Genomic DNA, 19,657 nt, shown 5'->3' with positions numbered 1-19,657 from the left:
ACAAATTGAGTCTAACAGACATTGTCTTAAAGCTAAATTCAAGCTTCACACCATCTATTCATTAAAATATTTTCGTATAATACTTAAATAAGTCCTTAAACCACTCAAGAAAATTCAAATAAATCTTTATTCTTTTATTGCATGCAGTCAAGCCCTTATACTTTTATTTTTAATCAAACAAGTTCTTATAACTAATGATTGACTAATTATCATTAATCAAACTATCACTTGTTATTTTATGAAATTCATACCATATTGATATGGAGGATGAAAAATATCACATGATTATGTTAACATGTTAAGTTAATATATCACATTATCATCAATTATAATACATTAACATACCACATCACCACTAATTATGATATGTTAATATGTCATATCAACTCTGCACAACATATAATGATCAATAATATTTTAACTATGTAAATAATTAATTATAAAAATTTAACTCAAAATAAAAATATAATAATTTATTTAACTGAAAATAATAATATAAGAACTTGATTAAACATAATAAAAATATAAACATATTTAAACTTTTTAAATAGTATAAGAATTTTTTAAATATTATGTCAAATATTTTTATTATCAAATATTAAAATAATACCATTATATTAGTATTTATTAATGATAATTTTAGAAATTTTAAAATTAAAATTCAGTAAAATAACTTTTTACTAACAAAATAATCCACTTGGGCCGGGCTTAGGCTTCAATTGTTACGCCGGTTGTGGAGACGTTTACCTCCCTAGCATTTTACACCTCACGTGTGAATTCCCTTTGATATTTCCTTGTCAAACATGCCACTAGGACGGAGACAAAAGCCAGCAACGTGGTGGCATTTTCTTTAGAAATTTGAAACTCATACGTAACACTATATTCAGTAATTCTTATATGTTCCTCACACTATGCAAACAAATTCCATTAATACTAAGTTTACAAAGAGCATGTTCTAAACGCGCGATATATATTGTACGATATATTATAATATATAAAAAATATATCCATTATTTTGGTTTCTCACACACTATGCAAACAAATTCCATAAGAGAGCATGCTCGGAGGATATAAACAAAATAATGGATAACTACTATAAATGCATTCCATAGCTCCCTCAACAGAAAGGGATGCCATTGAAACAACAATACCTGTACTTACATATGAAAGTCAAAAATGTTAGATGAGAGAGGAGAAAAGCGAAGTAGATTACCAAATGATAATAAATAGCAGATTTTTTCATTTGACGAAATTTGTACAAAAAAAAAATGTCTTCAACTTATCAAGTGGTATTTGATTCCCTACCAAGACAACATTAATTGCCCAGACTGTATTGGCAATGGTATGTAATACACTAATCATCTCCATATGAATACACAATGCAATAGATAAAGAAAGAGGCAAAGGAGTTTATACAGATAGCGGCAAAGCTTTGCCATAGGAAGTCAGCCAAAAGGAATCATTCTGGTAAAAGATAATCCCGAACCACGAGCGCCAAGCTCCGTATTTCTTTATTTTTAATCAACTTCTAGAATTAACTTATCTAAGACACTGATGCATATGTATGTCCTGACCTCTTCATTTTTTCTTTTACATCAACAGAATAATGGTACAGATGCTCTTTATACCACAAGATATACTTCCAGAAAAAAAAAAAAAGTAGAAAACAGGAAAATCATGTTTTGACCAAGAACATATATCATCAACCTTTTATTATTCCTCCGTTGCTGAAAGCTTATATGTGATGGTGGCTCAGAAGGGAATCTTGCCTTGATGGAATAGGCAATAAGCCTATTGGACAAAAACAGATGAACTTTCCTCAGTAGCATCATGATTAAAGGATACCACTTCTCTTAGACATAGCATGTTAGACATAAAAATTTCTTCAACCAGCCTAGGAAACTCTCCAATATTTAGACAATTGGTGCTATTTTAAGGTTTTATAATTATGCAATTTCTACAGCATAAATCATTTAAATCTTAACGCAGTTACTAACACTATAGATGGCCAGATAAGTTGTAGTTGTAAATCAGTAAACCTTGTCCTCCGTTGCACTGAAAGATTAGTAGTATCTTCAATTTCCACAGTCCAACTACAAAATTCAAAATTAATGTGCAAACAGAAGTTGTTTGTAGTTAAGCTGTAAAACGGCTACTTAAAGGTGCTGGTAAAAGGGACAACTAAACTGCACATATTATGATGTAAAAACATTCATAGATTTGAATGTACCTACAAGATCACTGAGCTTCAATTCCAAACTAAAGCTCTGTTTCTACTACTGGAGAACGTATACATGGAATATCCTGAACATCTAACACCTACTCAGTCATCTTCGCAGGGTAACCGGTATGTTCGGGTGATACGGATCTGAAGGTGGAGTTTAAGAAAAAAAACCATTTGCAAATTAGAACAACTTCTACAATGCTGCAGACATGATATAATCATCTTATAAATCTCATCATAAAAGTGGCAATTTGATAGTGTAGCCTTGTAAACAATTATTATATTATTGAATAGAGTTACATTGTTTGAAGGCCAAGCCCAACTTCAATAAGATAATATCCAAAAAATGAAGGAAAGGTTGGGTTACAAAATTAGCAAATGTGTTTATAAAACCTAAACATTAGATTAGCAAATTTTCCATTGTCCCTACCAAACAAAGCTTTAGTGTATAGACCATACTTTTTCACCACAGTTTTCGATCATAACTTCCAAACAATTTTTCCAACATCAAGATTTCAACTACAATTTCCAACCGCAACTATGACATCAAACTAGGCCAGATTCATATTGAAATATTTATGACATCATGATCCCATTACTGTAAAACAATAACAAATGGTCCACCAACCGTTAACTTTTGACCAAATTATTTTTACAGGTTGAGAAAAGTTTGGATTCTAAAAGTTTGAATGTAACAAAATAAGAATATTATTTTTCTTTACTCCATTCCACCATTTCTTCTGACAGCACTGAACAAATCTGCTATGATGACAGACCAGATGCACAAGAAGATATTTAACTATAACAATTAGAGCAGCTTATATGTAGTTTCCATATGATCCCTGCCTCAACACAATTTTTATACACCAACAATTTGGTTGTAAGAATTTCTTTCTCTACTTGGGGTATTCCTAAAACAATATATATAATATATTTATGGATTTCCATGTTAGCTTAAATTTCACTTATCATAAATATCATTACCTTTTGTGATTTATTAAAAAAAATGGCAAACTTCTACTTACTTCAAATCAGAGATATTGATGGAAGATTTAAATGATAACAAATCAATTTGAAAAGGGAATAGTACAATGCTTAAGCTTTTATAAAATGAAGTGATATCAATTACCTGTGCAAATGCATAGATAGCTCGCAAGATTCTGGCATAATCAGTTCCTAGCATCTGAATGACAACATCAGCCAAAAATGTTCCCCACAACCTGTATTGGATAATATTATATATATGGCAGATTTTCAAGCAGAGAAAGCCATAGAGTAATATCAGTGACAGCAATACAGACAGCGAAATTTCAAAAGTAAATTACTACGCTGAAGACAGCTTGTTATAATTTGAGACAAATTGATCATTCAAATCTATAGGAAAGGTGTAACCAGACTTACTGAGTTGATGATCACCAGAACAGTCAAGATGACCATATTTGCATCAACTGCCTATCTCAATGACAACAACAATAACAAAAACAAGAAAACAAGCCTTTTCCCAATATGCCAGTTAAGTATATGGATCACATTTTGCGACTTAGCACTATTCAAGACCCCATTTTCAATAAGCTAACAAAAAAACACGTCCCTATCTATAGTTCCAATTAATCCTCTTCAGTCCCCCTCTTCATCTCTCGTCATGGGTGTTTTGCATTAAATCACATTTTCACATCCTTATGGATCCAGTGAAAAAATAGGGTGCAGCACAGCAGGGAGCCCCTCCAACTGCACCACCACATGGTGCTACCAGACCCTTAGAAATGGTACAACCACTTCATGATGATTCTGATGAAGACAATGAGGCAATTGATGTTTATCAAGTTCAGGGAGAGTCATTGGTAGTTCAAAAAGTGATGACAACAAAGGCAGTTGTAGAAGAAGGAGAAGATTGGACTTGAAGCAGCTTTTTTAGAAGGCACATTGTTTGCTGCAACAAAATATATGATCTGATTATTGATAGTGGGAACATGGGGAACGTTATGTCAAAGAAGGCAGTGAGAATTTGAAGCTGTTTGTTGAGAAGCATCCTCATCCATATAAATTGGGGCGGCTTAAGAAGGGGAATGATATACAGGTAACATCTCGGTGTCTGGCCAAATTTTCTTCAAGTAGTAATCTAGATGATGAAGCTTTGTCTAATGTTGTACACATGGATGCAGCCCATATTCTGTTGGGTAGACCTTCGCTATTTGATCATGACATGGAACATCTCACTAAGCATAATACTTTATCATGTTATAGAGGTAAGAAGAAGTATGCTTTGCACCCTAAAAGAGGAAAGTACAACAGAAGCTGGTGGTTCATCTTTGGGCAGCAAGGTAAATGGATTTTTATCAAGATATTAGAAGTTGAGGTATAGAAAGTGGAGTCATTGATGCTTTGGTTAGCAAGTTTGTTCAAGATGACTTGAAGGGTGAATTACCAAAGCATCCTCTTGGAGTTCATGGTTGCTAGAAGAGTTTAAGTAGCTGGTTAATAACTAATTGCCATATGTTTTACCACTCAACTGATTGGGTTCTCAGGAATGCTTCCATTGCAGTGAGCTGAGATGCAAAAACAAGTTGAGGTGTTGCTCACTAAGGTTTGGTACAGGAGGGAAAAATAGCACACAAGACACCAGAGGGCGCTATGAATAGTGATGCTATTTGGCCTTTCTGATGGTCTAACTCCATTCATGTGAATTCTGAGTAAGTGCTCTTTCTTGTATTATGATATTGTGTTTTTGGCTTTATTGTCTTGGCAAATGGATTGAAAGCAGGTCAGAAAAAAGTGTTTGCCAAAGTTTTACCGTACAACACCCAAATCAATCAAAGAAATTCGAAGTTCTTATGGTCGTTCTATGTGCATAAGGAATTTCGGTTTCATTATGAACTGTATCACTGAATGCTTGAAAAGGGACAGCTTTGAGTGGCCAAATTCTGCACAAAGAGCTATTAAACACATTAAGCTTTCGATAACAGAGGCACCGGTCCTTGCACTACTAAAATTTGGGAAGTTAACTTTTGTAGAGTGTGATGCATCAGAGGCTGGAATTGGAGTTCTTCTATGTAGAGATGGGAGGCCAGTGGAAATAGTAATGAGCAATCAAGTTACTGGTTTAGAGAATCAAAAAATGTCAGTATTCATGTGATCCTTGTTTCAACTGTGTTATGGAGAAGTTGAGTAAAGCAGCTAGTATATGTACCAGGATCGCAGAAGATAACCTCAAAAGGACTGATCCAGAAATCTATGCTAAAGCTATCAAAGTTCTCACCAATGAGGAGAGCCTTTTATCAACCAAACGAGATTGACGCAGGAGAATTCCAAAATTTAGTATGTTGATCTGTTTTTCTTTATGTTTGTTGTTTACTCTAGTTGACAGTGAGTAATTATGTTTTTATTTATTTAATTGGTCATGTTACTAGCATGTGATCTTTTAATTAGTTTGAATGGCCAGGATTAGATGGGGCTTATTTATATATTAGTGCTAAGATTGAAAGTTGCCGTAACCCTAATATAAATAGTCTTTTAGACACATTAGGCAGCCGTATTATATTGCAATATTATCTGCTAGTGGTTCTACAACCCTAAACCTTAGTTATCATGTTCCAACTTCAATTATAGATTAAAGTTAGCATTTGTTCTGGTTTTCTTTCACTGTTTTGGTTTTCATTTAGTTGTTTCTACTTCTGCACTGCATCACACAATATACTTGAATATTATTCATTAGTAGCTCTACAACCTAAACCCTAGTATTCTTGTTCCATCTTCAATTCTACATTGATTTTAGCCTCTGTTCTGTTTTGTTTCATTGTTTCTACATCCATACTGCATTACTCATAATTTGATAGGAAACAGGAGGAGAAAGGCTCATATTTTTCTGAAGCACAACATGGTGATCTTTAAACATGTTGAACATCCTGGATTAGCCAGAGTTTATTTGTATCCAAGGAGTGGGATTAAAACTGTTGTAAGCCTAGTATAAATATTTAGTCTTCTAGACTTATTAAGCAACCATAATATGCTCAAATTTATTCATTAGTGATTCTACAACCCTAGCCCTAGTCTTCTTGTTCCAGCTTCAACTCTATATCGATTTTAGCCTCTGTTTGATTTTTCATTTTTAATGTTTCTACTTCAATAGTACATCACTCACAATTTGATAGAAAAAAGGAGAAGAAAACACACATCTATGAAGCACATTTTAGACATTTAGGCTTTGCTTGGTAGGGTGGATCTGAAAATGGAAAGATGGAAACTTGGAGGAGAAAAGTGGAAAGATGGAAAACATATTTTTCTTTTCATTGGTACGCTTGGTGGGAAAGATGGAAAAGTGGACAACAAAAATCTTCTTCCATGAGAATATGCCTTGCCTCTTTGCCCCCTCAATGAAATCTTGGCACATAGCACAATTAAAGAAAAGTAAACTTTCAATGTTTAACAACAAACTTCCCTTATGCATAGCAGAAAAAACTTTCCTTAACAACAACCCTTTTTCCAATATTTCAGAAGGTAATCTATTCTCAGTCAATCCTTCCTCTCAATAATTCATCTGGTTCTGGCTAATGAGGTACTGCATAAAATCAAGTTTGGACAATATCACTTCAAAAGGTTATGCTCCTATATAGTTTCACTAGCCTTCAGATTCCATCGATCAACACATGCATTGTAAAAAACATGCAGTGAAGTTTTATCTAACAATTGGTAGACCTTATTCTAATGTAACCAACAACTGAATAAATATGAATGAGAGATATTAAAACTAATAAATTGCCAGAGAAAATCCAAAATTTCACGTCTTTGAAGAAAAGCGGATCAATGAAAGCATGTGAAATTGGAAGCAAATCAGGAAGGTTTAGGAGAAAAAAGGAAGATGTAGAAATCAAAAGGGACCAATGATGATTGACAATGCATTTGGGCAAAGAGATAGATGGTGAGAAAGGGTGGAAAAGGAGAGTGAAGGTTCTAACTTTTGATGACAAGAAATTGAAAACTTCAAGTTGAAGCAACTAATGCAGGAAAGTGCTAGTTCTATTATTTATTATTTATTTTTGGGTATTGTATGAGGTAACTTAGAACAAACTCAAACTTTAGTTGAAAATTCACTAGTTCATTTTCAAATTTTTAATTTATATATATATGGAATATTAGTATTAAATAGATAAGGAAGAGATTGAATACGTCTTTTTCTTGCTCAAAGGACAGAGATATCTTTATACTTAAGAGAAGTTTGCAGTCAAACTTGACAAGTTTAAACTTCAACAGAAATTTGATGTTAATGTTAATAAGATCTTCTTTTCTTTCCATTCAGGCAACACAACAAGATCTGGTTTGCGGGCCAAAGAGGGTGCAAACTCGGGGCTGAAGATTTCCTTTCGAAAGTGGATGTAAAAAAAATTTTCTTTCCATCCATTATTTTATAGAGTAGAAAAATAAAGGGAAAAAACAGAAAATTATACTACTTTACCATTATACCCTTTGTAAGTTAAGATAAAATGGTAAAATCTAAAAACTGATGGACAATCTTATAAATATGTACACTTGACTCACATCTCTTCCATTTTCTCTCCTCTAATCTTTCCAATTTGGAATGATTTGTTTGTGAACAAGGACATAAAACATTACTCTCTCCTAGTATTTTCTTTCCTCTCACTTTTTCTCCTATCAAGCACGAGTGAAAATCATTTTCTTTCCACTTTCCCACCCCACCCAACACCTTCCATCATTCCACTTTTACACCCTACCAAGCAAAAAGCCTTAGTCTTATATAACATTAAGAAGATGGATTGCATCAAAGAAAATTCTATGCAGACTTACGCACTTCTAAAATTTGATATGCAAGGAAAAAAGTAAATGAATAAATAACAACTAAAGATGAAAATGACAATAGATAAGGATTCAGGATCAGAAAGAGTCAATACAGTGGGCCAAGTAAACTCATCATACTCCTCAAACCCACATATCTGGATGCAGCACCTGCAAAGCCCTATCCCATGGTTTAAGGGGCAAAGAAGGAGAGAAAAAATAACTGATGTTAGAACAATAATACCAGGTGCACAAAATCTGGTCATATAGTTTTAACATGCATAAAACAGATAGCTCATATATATTAGTTTATTGCCACTATTCATAAGAAAAATGTTGGCACCACAATAATAAAAGAATGCTTTTCCCATGAAAATATATTGACAGAAGTTATCTTGCTTTTTTATTTATTAATTTCAATCAAACCGAACGAGATTACATACCATGAAAACCTAGTTTCAAAAGAAATTGTGGGTATATTCTCTTGAACCAATTGGATAGGTCAAGGAATATATATTGTTATTTAATGCATACTTAATTGCATAACTATATATGATAGAGGTTTCCCTTTATGTTAATGCAATAATAAAAGGTTATTAAATACTAATTGGATGAAACCCATGGAACATAAAAGTCTTGTAAGAGCATTGTAATGTTGTTACAATTATGAGATCACTATGCATCAAAGCCAAGTTCCTAAAATTATTCTTGATCATTGTATTGTCAAGATAAGGCATTGACAATGCTCAAAGACTGGTACATGTTAAGTATCCTTACTTGGGAAGTGAACAATCAATCTCATAGATTGAAGTATATGGGATATTTATGAATAACATGTAAGTGCTTTTAAAGAATAAGCTCACTAAACATGACCCGCTATGAGAATTCTATTTAGTGTTTCACTCAAGCGTTTATGAAATAAATTCACATATGATAGTCGTGTAACTAGTCCTTGGACTTGAAACACCAAGTCTTATATGGAGAATAACATACTTTAGTTTCACCCTATGGGTCTAGAGATGACCAGATGCCTAACAGGGTGTTTTTGGGTATGCCATAGAGGTTTCCCTTTATGTTAATGCAATAATCAAGGATTATTAAATACTAATTAGATGAAGCTCATGGAACATAAAAGTCTTGTAAGAGCATTGTAATGTTGTTACAATTATGAGATCACTATGCATCAAAGCCAAGTTTCTAAAATTATTCTTGATCATTGTATTGTCAAGATAAAGCATTGACAATGCTCAAAGACTGGTACATGTTAAGTATCTTTACTTGGGAAGTGAACAATCAATCTCATAGATTGAAGTATATGGGATATTTATGAATAACATGTAAATGCTTTTAAAGAACAGGCTCACTAAACATGACCCGCTATGAGAATTCTATTTAGTATTTCGCTCAAGTGTCTATGGAATATATTCACATATGATAGTCGTGCAACTAGTCCTTGGACTTGAAACACCAAGTCATCTTATATGGAGAATGACATACTTTAGTTTCACCCTATGGGTCTAGAGATGACCAGATGGCTAACACGGTGTTTTTGGGTATGCCATAAAACATGATAAGATGAATGAGCAATCAGAATTTATCACCCCAAGTGATATATCACTTGTACTCAATTCTTAATTAACTTAAATAAAGTCTTTGGCCAAATCATAATGAATTTGAGGACAGTTAATTTTCTAAATTCATAAAATTAGTCAGGAATTATGAGAACTAATATGAAATATCATAAGTAGACACTAAGCCATACTTTATGACATATCTAGGATATTTGATTAAATGATTGTATTGCACTAAAAGGCTTATCACTGAAGAATTTTGTCAATTTTTTAATTGACTGTTTAACATTTAAATGGTCATAATGTATTGCTAGATACCGCTCGTGATCTATAAATATAGATTAATTATCAAATTAATATTTGATTAAGATTTATATTTATTGCCAATATGTTAGAAGCCTAATGGGTCACACACATTAAGTAACATAATTGGGATTAAATAAGAATAATTAATTAAGTTAGACTTAATTGAAACAGAATTAAATGAAGTGAAAAAATTAATTAAGTTCACAATAACTTAATTGAATAAAAATACAACTGTTGTATCTAGGGTGACAACTTAGTTTGATTATATAAATATGTTATGTTAGTCAACTAAAACTCTAAACCTTTATCATAGACCATGAAAACCTTGTTTCAAAAGAAATACTAGAGAGGCTTTAACATGACGTATTCTCTGTTCGCACACACACACAAACTGGAGAGAAGGGAAAACAAAGAAAATGAAAAGAAATATGCACTATTTAGATGCTGCAACTGTTAAATCACATTTATGCATTGCTATTTGTAGACTATTTACCATATGATAACGTATGTTGACAACATGAAAAATCATCTTTTAGCCAATTGACTCATTATGATAATAAAATTACCTGCTTAGCTGCAAGCAAGGCTGCTCTAGATTCTAGATTAATAGCAGCTACCTGTCCCCCCTTGAAATAAAGAATGTGAAAAAGCATTTTAGAAGTTTCGTTGTTGATGTATGTTTTAAATCATAGTATCTTCAAACAATTTTCCAATGATATTAAAAGAAATAGATAGAGCATTACAGTTCAATATAGGATAGCAAAAAAATTAAACAAAATGATAGCAAAACACAAACTTAAATCTGTAATTTACATTACATCATTTTTATCTTTAAAAAACCATACATTTACACCATAATCAAGAAAGTAGCACAACCTGAGGAATACATAGGCAAGTAGAAATATGATAGCGATCTCACATTCAAGACTAATCCAAATGCAATGAAATATTATCTTTGCCTCTTTGGGAAGGAGAAGAATCACAGAAGATATATGTGCCACAGATGCCACAAAAGGAAGGGAGAGGAGAAAGAGGGTGGGTGGGGGGCTGTGGCAGAGATAAGTTCCCTAGAAGAGAGGTGATAGAAATTAGAAGTTATTCTACAGGCCCAGTTTGGTTAAGAAATGGACAAAAAAGAAAATGATAACCTACCATGTTCTTTTACAATTGTATCCTTATATTTTAAATCAATGTTAAATTAAGGACAATGTTGTCTCTAGAACTAGAAATTTTAAGGAAAGATTCTTTCCCTTCAAGTTCCCAATTTTGGTGGTTTTAAAAAGGCGGCTTCAGAGAGTTTTTGAACACATACATGCATCCCTCCTAATCCCTTCCGTTCCATTAAGATGGTAGACAAAAAATGGAAAGGGCAATGCTCTCGGCTCACCCTCCCCTCCCTTCCATTTCTCTCCATACTCCTCAATCCAGACAGCCTAAAATGGGTTTTACCTTTTTAACCAAAACAGAAACAAAAGGGTGTTTCAAACATCAAAGTCAGTCGCATTCTTCATTCACATCCCGAAAATCAAATCAATTTGTAGTCTAACAGGTTAAGGTATTTCTACCCAAATCAACAAGCAAATTGCCCCTAGGAATTAAATAAATAAATAAAACCAACTAATTGCAAGAAAATTTGCCAACATAAAAAGAATTATAATTCAATAGGTTTAAGTCTTTCCAGTCAACATAATTTATGGACATGTGCTACCTGTTTGGTCAACAGACTTATTACCCACATGCAACGGATTCAAGAGAGGAAATACTAATAAATTTACAGATGCATCATGAATGAATATTCCATCTTACTTGGAATGAGGTCACTGACAAACATGGCAAATAGCTAACATAGGTGAGCTGAAGCTTATGTAACATGAACCTGTTGGCCTAGAACATAAAAAGGACTGCAACCTATATCCCTCAAAGATTCTGACTCGAACTTGATTGATATTTGCTAATAAATTAAATTTGAACACTAAGCCAAATCAAAAGATTCACTCAAGACCCAACCTGAACCAATCAAATTGGTCAAAGATTAATGACTAAAAACCTGATATAACTTGAACCTAATCAACTCAAAACCCAAAATGACCTATAAAGTCTAAATCTGAATCTAAAACAATCCAACGCAAATTCATTACAACTTGCTTAAATGACACCTATAGTTCTTAAAAAAGGTGAGAGGTACCTTTTTGAACAGAAAATATGCCGTATCCTAGCATTAAACAAAATACAGATTGTCCCAATTCATTCATAGTTCAGGTCCTTCAACAACTAGCAAATTATAACTTGCTTAATTGACACCTCTAGTTGTTAATAAGGTAAGAGCCACCTTTTTAAACAGAAAGTATGTCCTATACTAGCATTAAATAAAATGCAGACTCTCCCAATTCATTCATAGTTCAGTTCCTTCAACAACTAGCAAACTATGACACTAAGTTTGTACCTTTTTAAGAGCTTCCTTTTTCATCAAATAGTTGGCCGCTTCCAGAAACAGCTTTCCAGACAATTTCTTCGTCAACTACCACAAGCAATAAACAAAGCTCAATAAAATAACCAACAGAGCAAAATAAAACAAACTAATAAAAACCAATATCTTACCAATTGATAAATTTTTGCCAAAGTAAGCATACCACCACCTTAAACAAAGAAAAGGAAACAACTACATATCAATTAATATTAAGAATGAAAATAATCAACCAGATATTAAAATAGACTTGAAAAGTATGAATACCTTCAAAATCATTGATTGAAACCCAGCTGCCCCAACTTTAGCAGCAGCAATGACCTGCACCTTCCACTGGCTAAGTCCCAGTTCTAGACTATTTTGTATGTCGGAAATATTATTATTTTCCCATAAGCCCGGAAAAGTTCCTGATTCATCACTAAACATGGAAGTACAAACTACAAGTCACCACTGTACATATGTAGAACTTATTTCTTTTTTGTTTTCTTCCTTCATCTTAAACAAATTATTATCATTTGATACATTAGAAATTTAGATCAGCAAGAAGTAAAAAGGTTAATTCATAAGCACACAACTCTAACACTAGATGAGAACAAAAAGGATCAACATATAAGCACCACATTGATTCAAATTTTCAGCTGCGATTCTACAAATTTATTTGATAACATGAGTGACAATAATAATGGCTGACACTGTATAAGGTAGAAGTAATTTACAATCATGATGCAACATTTTAAAAATCAAAATAACCCACGCCACTATCTAAAAAATGCTAATTGGCCCAATACAAGGAATGGAAACAAACTTGGGTTATAATCTTTCCTTAAATCATAGCATAAAACTTGATCGTACAGGATAACAAGAATAAAGATTGAGATTGGTCTAAGTTAAAAACCTTCACTATATTCCTTTGATATATGTATTAAGTACTCAATGCAATGAAACAATAAACTTTTTCTTTTCAAAAAAAATGCAGTAGAAGAGTGTTATGTCCAATTCAATCACTCAGTGCAAATACTGCCTATTAACAAACTATTGTGTCAATCTCCAGTGTCAATCCCCAGGATGGGATATTTTCCACTCAGGAAAAAAAAAAAGGAGTGAGAGATGGGAAATTATATAACAAAGCATACTACCTAGTGTACGAACACTTTAGTTGATATTACTCGGTATTATATATTACAAAAAAAAGACAATTGGCAGTGCATTCATTTTAAAATTAAATAAATAAGCTTGTTATCCCATAACTTTCGATCCAATGCAAGCATATCCAACTTCTCAGTTTCCTAAGTTTCTCTACAAGCTTGTAACAGCAAGAATATAGGAAAAGTTGAAGAAATTACTTTCACCAATCAAGTCTAGCAAGAACCAGCTTACACAAGATAACCAACTAAAATTTATCCATCTCCCCCAAATGGACATTATTTAGGCTACACTTTTAAGAAAATTATAGGGTTTGTTTAGTTTCGGAAAATGGTTTCCATTTTCTATCTCCACTTTTATTCTAAATCTGACCATTAAAGAAAAGGAGTAGATAACTAAATTCCAGAACTCTTGTTTTGTAATTTTATGGAAATTGAAAAACAATTTAAAAAAGTTGTCCAGTGTTTTAGAAATTTAGAAAAACAAGGGTTTCCAAACTTAGTTATTTACCATACCTATTCATCATATTTTTTGTAATAGTGGAGATATAATATGAAAAGCATTTCCAAAACTAAACAGACCAACAACATCTTTTTCCCAACTTAGGCTAGCAATCAATTTGCTCACTGGATTCCTATCACAAGCTTTTGCAGTCACTAAGAACTTTATGATGATAACGTTTGCTAAAGATTAAGATTGAATGAGGTTACCTTGAGTAATCCCTCAAAAGATGAAGGAAAATTTCGGCTTCAAGGTCTTCAGTGGACAATTTACTTGAGCAAGGAATATTCAATTTTTTCCTCACAGAGAGCAGGATGTTTTTATACGAAGGCCTCCAACCCCTAACGAGAAGATCAAATGAGATCGGTGAGATACCTATCAAAACAGAAACTCAGCAGATACCAAAAGAGATAAAAATTTTATTGTTACTTTCTACCACCAAGAACAATCATATATTAATTTATTTTCCAGCAAAGCTTAGCTCACGAACAATGCAATCAGGCATCCAACAAAATAATTATTGAAGCCATCCACGGCACTAACCTTAACGTTGAGCGGGCATCTGCTGCAAGGAATAAGAAACGCGATTCAAGAGCTGCGATAAAAGCTTCTCGCTCCTCAACATCTTCTTCAATCATCACATTCTCCACATCATCTCTATTCATTACAGACTTTAACAAGGGACTAAAGTAGCTGAATTTTGTAACAAAATTCAAAAGTTATAATAAGAATTGAGAAAAAAAAAAAAAAAACACACACACACACACACCAAAGAAAACCTGAGAGATTCTGGCCAACGGAAATTAAGAAAAATTGACAAACCTAGGACCAAAAAGGATTCTTTGAAGCTCATATAACTCGGCGTCCGTGGCTAGTTCAAGCACTATGCGAAGCTCCGGATCATATTCATAAGCAACTGAAAAACCAAAATTCGAAACAAATTCCACAGCAGCTTCTTACGAAAAAAATATATAAAAAAGTGGATGATGACAGAAAACGAGAAACAAGACCTCGGCCGTATCTAGACACCGCGGCATTGCTACACGCCACCAGCCGTATCGCTTTTGTGCGCCGTGGCCAGCTCATATTCTTCAAAGTTTCAACAAATAAAAAAAAAGGTGTAATTCAGAGAAAATAATTTTAAAAGGGAAATGAAATTCGTAATTAAAGTTGGAAGTGTCTTACTGTGGAAGAGAAAGAGAGGCTGGTGGTGGCGGTGAAGGGAGAAAGGGAAGTTAGGTGAAGAGCCATTTTCACAAATACTAATACTATAATAATATATGACTCAATTTATGGGGTGATGAATCTCATTTCCAAACTGATTTGCAATTTTAACTTTTATTTGATTCTTGAGCCACGAAACCTTTAGATAGTGTGGGGAGAAGCAGCTCAGTTCGTGACTGACTGGTTCTTGGCTGAGTACCATAGGCGGACCCCCGTTGAAGAGACCACTCACTTCCAAATACTTTTTAGTCTTATATATTAATATTTAAATATTACATAAAAAAAATTATAATTTAAAATTTTATTAAAAAAATCAAAACTTAAATTACTTTTTCCATTTAAAATTTTAAATCTTTTCCCTTCTCTTTTCGGTCATTAAGTATGTTTTTTACTTTCTCAAAATAATTTATTTAAACTTCAATTATAAGTAATTTTTAATTTAAATTAAGTTTTTAAATATTTCATATAAAAATATTTTTTTATTAATTTAATAAATTTAGTTCATAATTATAATCTAGCTAATAGAAAATAGTATTACATATCAAATAATTATTATTTAATTATTTAATTTTTATTTATTTTGTAGATATATTATTTGATTATTTAATTTTTGTATTTAACTTAATATGATTGGTAAATGTTTATATGTAGTTTTGTTTAATAAATACAAAATTGCCCTATTGTTAGTTGTTGAATTTAATAATTTGTTATATAAGATCATATTTTACTTAATTCTAATATCTTAGTTCATGCTAATGAGTAGTAATTTTGGATGAATAATTACTTAGTGACAAATATTAAAAAAGATATATTTGATAGTGTTTCTATTGATGCTATCATGCATTATTTTCAAAATATGAAAGATAGTTGTGAACAATTATAATTATCTTAGATATTTTTACTTTAAAATGTTAAATGAATGCACTAAATTTACATTTTCCTTAATTTAATCTTAAAATTTCTAGTCTATGAATTTTAATATATTTATATTTTTTTAATTATTATAATTATTTTAATTATAACACCACTCAAAAAAATTCTTGAATCTGCCTTACTGTGAACTAAAAATGAACGTCATTTTTGTATTTGTGAAATAATTTTTAGTTTTCTCTTCACCCAAAAACAAAAAGGATAACAGGACAAGAGTATTTTATTAGGTTAAATACTAACTATTGATTTTATTTTTATTTTAACTTATAATATAAAGTAAAGATTAATCTCCTTACTTAAAGGACAAAGTTCGAATCTCCTTTTCCCAATTCAAAAAAAAATTATCATTTACTGTAAAATAAAAAAAATTATTTATTTATTTGTAAAAATTATTTTAAAGTTGTTTCTATCCCTTAAATTAGTTATTAAAAATGGTTACTCAAAAATTATAATTTCAAATAATTAAATAAATATTAATTAAAAAATAATTTTTTAAATATTAACATAAACGATGTTTTGAAAATAAATACTCACAATGGCAATTGAGGCACTCCCACAACCAAGTTTCGATCCTTAATCTCCAATTGTCTTTTAGCTCATAACTACACCCAAATTGCTCAATCTCTCCTTAAACACATCAAGACAACACAAAACTAATTATTTCCTAACTTTTGAAAGTATCCAACTTGTCCAAAAATAACTAAATTCTTAACAATTCATTACACAAGCTCAAATTCTTCACCAATGAGCTAAACCCATACCTTAGAAAATGCATTGCACAAATCTAAACTCCCAAATTTCAACAAATTGAGTAGGATTCACCAAAGCTGAAAAATTATATTTCTTGGTTATTAACTGATTAAATTGAAAAGTATTTGATAAACGTTTAATCTTATCTTTAAAGGTGTTTCTCAAGCTCCAATCTACTCCAAATGGCTCCAAAAATCTATTTAGGGCTTAGGGTTTTCGAAGTGGTAGAGAAAAGGAAAGTTTAGGGTTTGTTTTAAAATGGGCAAATAGCTTCACGCCTTTCCCCAGTAATGTATCGATACATTTGGGAATGTATCGATACATTTGTACAATTTCAACTACATCTATCGATACATTGAGCAATGTATCGATGGATTTTAGGTAGAATGCATACTACTCTAAATGCATTGATACATGTGAAAATTTATCGATATTTTTCCCTTTGAGTGCTTTCGCTTCAAATCTATGGATACATTCAAGAATGTATCGATCGAATATACCTTGAATGCATTGTATTTTATTCATCTTGCCAAGAATATATCGATACATTGTTCATCTTGATGATTCCCTAAATATTACTTGTATTCATCATTCTCAAGGTTTAGAGTTCCAAAAAATTCATTGATGGCCTGATTGTGGAATGGTAACTGCTTGCCATGTATATAAGCAATGCCATAAACATGCTCAAATTCATTTGCATAAAACTCTCTTACCACTGGCACAACTGTAGCTTTAGATTGGTCACAAAATCACTGCTAATGCCATTCTCCGATCATTCGATATATCTCTTTATAATGGATTAGAGGAATATTTAACCCTCGTTCAGGAATGGACACTTTGTTGATAATTAAAGTATAATATCTTGTTGAAGCATCAGTTGAGACAAACTTTGTTCAATCGAATGACCCACTTGAACTTGGTTTTGAACACTTAGTTGCCATTACTACAAATATTCAAATAAAACCCAACCAAGATAAAAGCCAATCAAAATAACAAGAGTTCAATTATTTTTAAAATCTAAAAATTTTAGCACAAAATATAATAAGTGTGTAAAAGAAACCAAACCAAATTATTTCAATATAGATTATTTCCACAATCACCAAGTGTTAATCTCATAGTCTAGTTGTTTCTAAAACCAAAATTACAACTACTACTATATGCCCATCATCCACCATGCAAATTTCTATCAACTCACACCTTAAGCAACCAGACTTTCAACAAATGCATTAACAAGCACATAAAGATTTTATGAACCCAACCCATAATTAGTAAGAATTTCCCTATAATCATCAACAATTAACAAAAAAAATTGCCTAACTCAAAGCATGGTTAAGAAGAAAATATTCATACCATCATCAACCACATTCAAGTTACCCTTTCATTATGCAAAATCTATGCAATGTCACAATGGCAATACTATCAAAACAAAATCTCAAAACTAATGAAAATTGTTGAAGAACACTTTATTGGAAATGTGGAAAAAGGGAAGAATGGTGAATTTTTTTTTTTTGTGAATGGAATAAATTGAAAAACTTTAGATTTTAAAAGCCCAAGTAGGTGAGGAATATGGATGCAAGAATTTTCAAGGGGGAAGAACGAGAAGAGCTTTTTCGAGTTAGGTGGTTGGCGAAGGAGATGAAAAGAATGAAAACAAAATAGGTTTTTAAATAGGGTTGGTCTAGGCCCTGACCCAACGTCATGGCTCTTATTTTAAGAGTTGCAACTCTAACTTGTTTGCACTTGAAACAATACGCTTCACGTTTCAACGTCGTGATGTTGAAGATTGAGCATCGCAGTGCTCAAGCTCTTTGTTTTGGGCTAATTGAAATCCTCATTCTAGCGTCGTGGCTCTTAATGTGATGGCCATGAAGCTCAACCTTTCCGTTTTATATCTTTTTCCTCATATACTAGTGCCATGACTCTGAGTAATAAAGGCCGCGACACTTAACCATTCTATTTGTGGGATGGTTATTACTTACTTTTAGGGCCACGGCTCTCAATGTGAGGGTCATAGCTCTTTTTTTTTTTTTTTGAATAATATCACCTTACTTTACTGTATTCCTAAAACCTGCAAAATCAAACATAGAACAATTAGAATAAAAAAGAAACATAAATGATAAGAAAAAAGTGGTAAATAAAATGAATACTTAAGTAAACTAGGTTGAAAAACTTGGGTTGCCTCCCAAGAAATGTTTTCTTTATAGTTGTTAGCTGTGTTAGGAATTTTGAGAATATGGTGCCTTGGAAATCAAATATATTCTCATGTTTAATTTGATTTAATTTATTTGTAATGAAAGTACATTTTAAAGTACCATGATTCTATTACGATATTACAATACATTTGTATGAATAGTCATACATAGGAAACATGTATTTTAATTGAGTCTAAAAATTATTCACAATCATATAATAAAGTTGGCTATTTTATTGTGTTAAGGTTGTAGTGTCCAGATTATTTCTAACAAAACAAATGTGATTCATTTTAAGGGAATGACAAGTCTCAAATCATCGAAATGGTTGACTTTGAGTAATGACATTATAACATAAACTAGAATCATGTGAGAATCAAATTTAAGTTTAGCCATTACTTAAATAATTTCACACTTATGCATTTGCTTATGGTAGAACTGAAATCCTGATGGATAGTGGACTTGTGTTTAATCTTTTTATAATCTTTAATATACCATGAGCATGATCATCATATAGCATTGATCTAGACTCCGTATGTTGAAAATCGAGATGAACATTTAAGAACAT

At 32.0% G+C, this 19,657-nt stretch overlaps 1 protein-coding gene across 2 annotated transcripts; it reads right to left on the bottom strand.

Annotated features, from left to right (window-relative positions):
* Positions 1-1,477: 1,477 nt before the first annotated feature.
* Positions 1,478-15,435, bottom strand: LOC110422406 (uncharacterized). Of its 2 annotated transcripts, XM_021436289.1 has the most exons (12): positions 15,182-15,435; positions 15,007-15,085; positions 14,819-14,912; positions 14,540-14,689; positions 14,206-14,337; positions 12,620-12,770; positions 12,487-12,525; positions 12,332-12,406; positions 10,455-10,514; positions 8,128-8,192; positions 3,354-3,444; positions 1,478-2,368 (listed from the first exon to the last, which is right to left on the bottom strand). In XM_021436289.1, the coding sequence occupies exons 1-12, from the start codon at positions 15,245-15,247 to the stop codon at positions 2,324-2,326; spliced, it is 1,047 nt and encodes a 348-aa protein (XP_021291964.1). In that variant the 5' UTR covers positions 15,248-15,435; the 3' UTR covers positions 1,478-2,323. The 2 variants fall into 2 exon arrangements, with proteins under 2 accessions (XP_021291964.1, XP_021291965.1); XM_021436290.1 differs by lacking the exon at positions 10,455-10,514.
* Positions 15,436-19,657: the final 4,222 nt, after the last annotated feature.

This window comes from Theobroma umbraticum, unplaced genomic scaffold (genome assembly GCF_002168275.2).
Source record: "Theobroma umbraticum cultivar Fairchild unplaced genomic scaffold, ASM216827v3 scaffold_146.0, whole genome shotgun sequence".
Lineage (NCBI taxonomy): Eukaryota > Viridiplantae > Streptophyta > Magnoliopsida > Malvales > Malvaceae > Theobroma > Theobroma umbraticum.
The sequence above is the reverse complement of the archived record's forward strand: the minus strand, read 5'-3'. Positions and strand labels throughout refer to the sequence as shown.

Bases quoted from the DNA above. Each gene is read 5' to 3' on its own strand.
- LOC110422406 (XM_021436289.1), bottom strand. From the start codon at position 15,247: ATGGCTCTTCACCTAACTTCCCTTTCTCCCTTCACCGCCACCACCAGC. The intron at 14,338-14,539 runs GTTAGTGCCGTG...TCTTCTCGTTAG, and splicing joins GATGCCCGCTCAACGTTAAG to GGGTTGGAGGCCTTCGTATA. The intron at 12,526-12,619 runs GTATTCATACTT...TTCTTTGTTTAA, and splicing joins TTCAATCAATGATTTTGAAG to GGTGGTGGTATGCTTACTTT.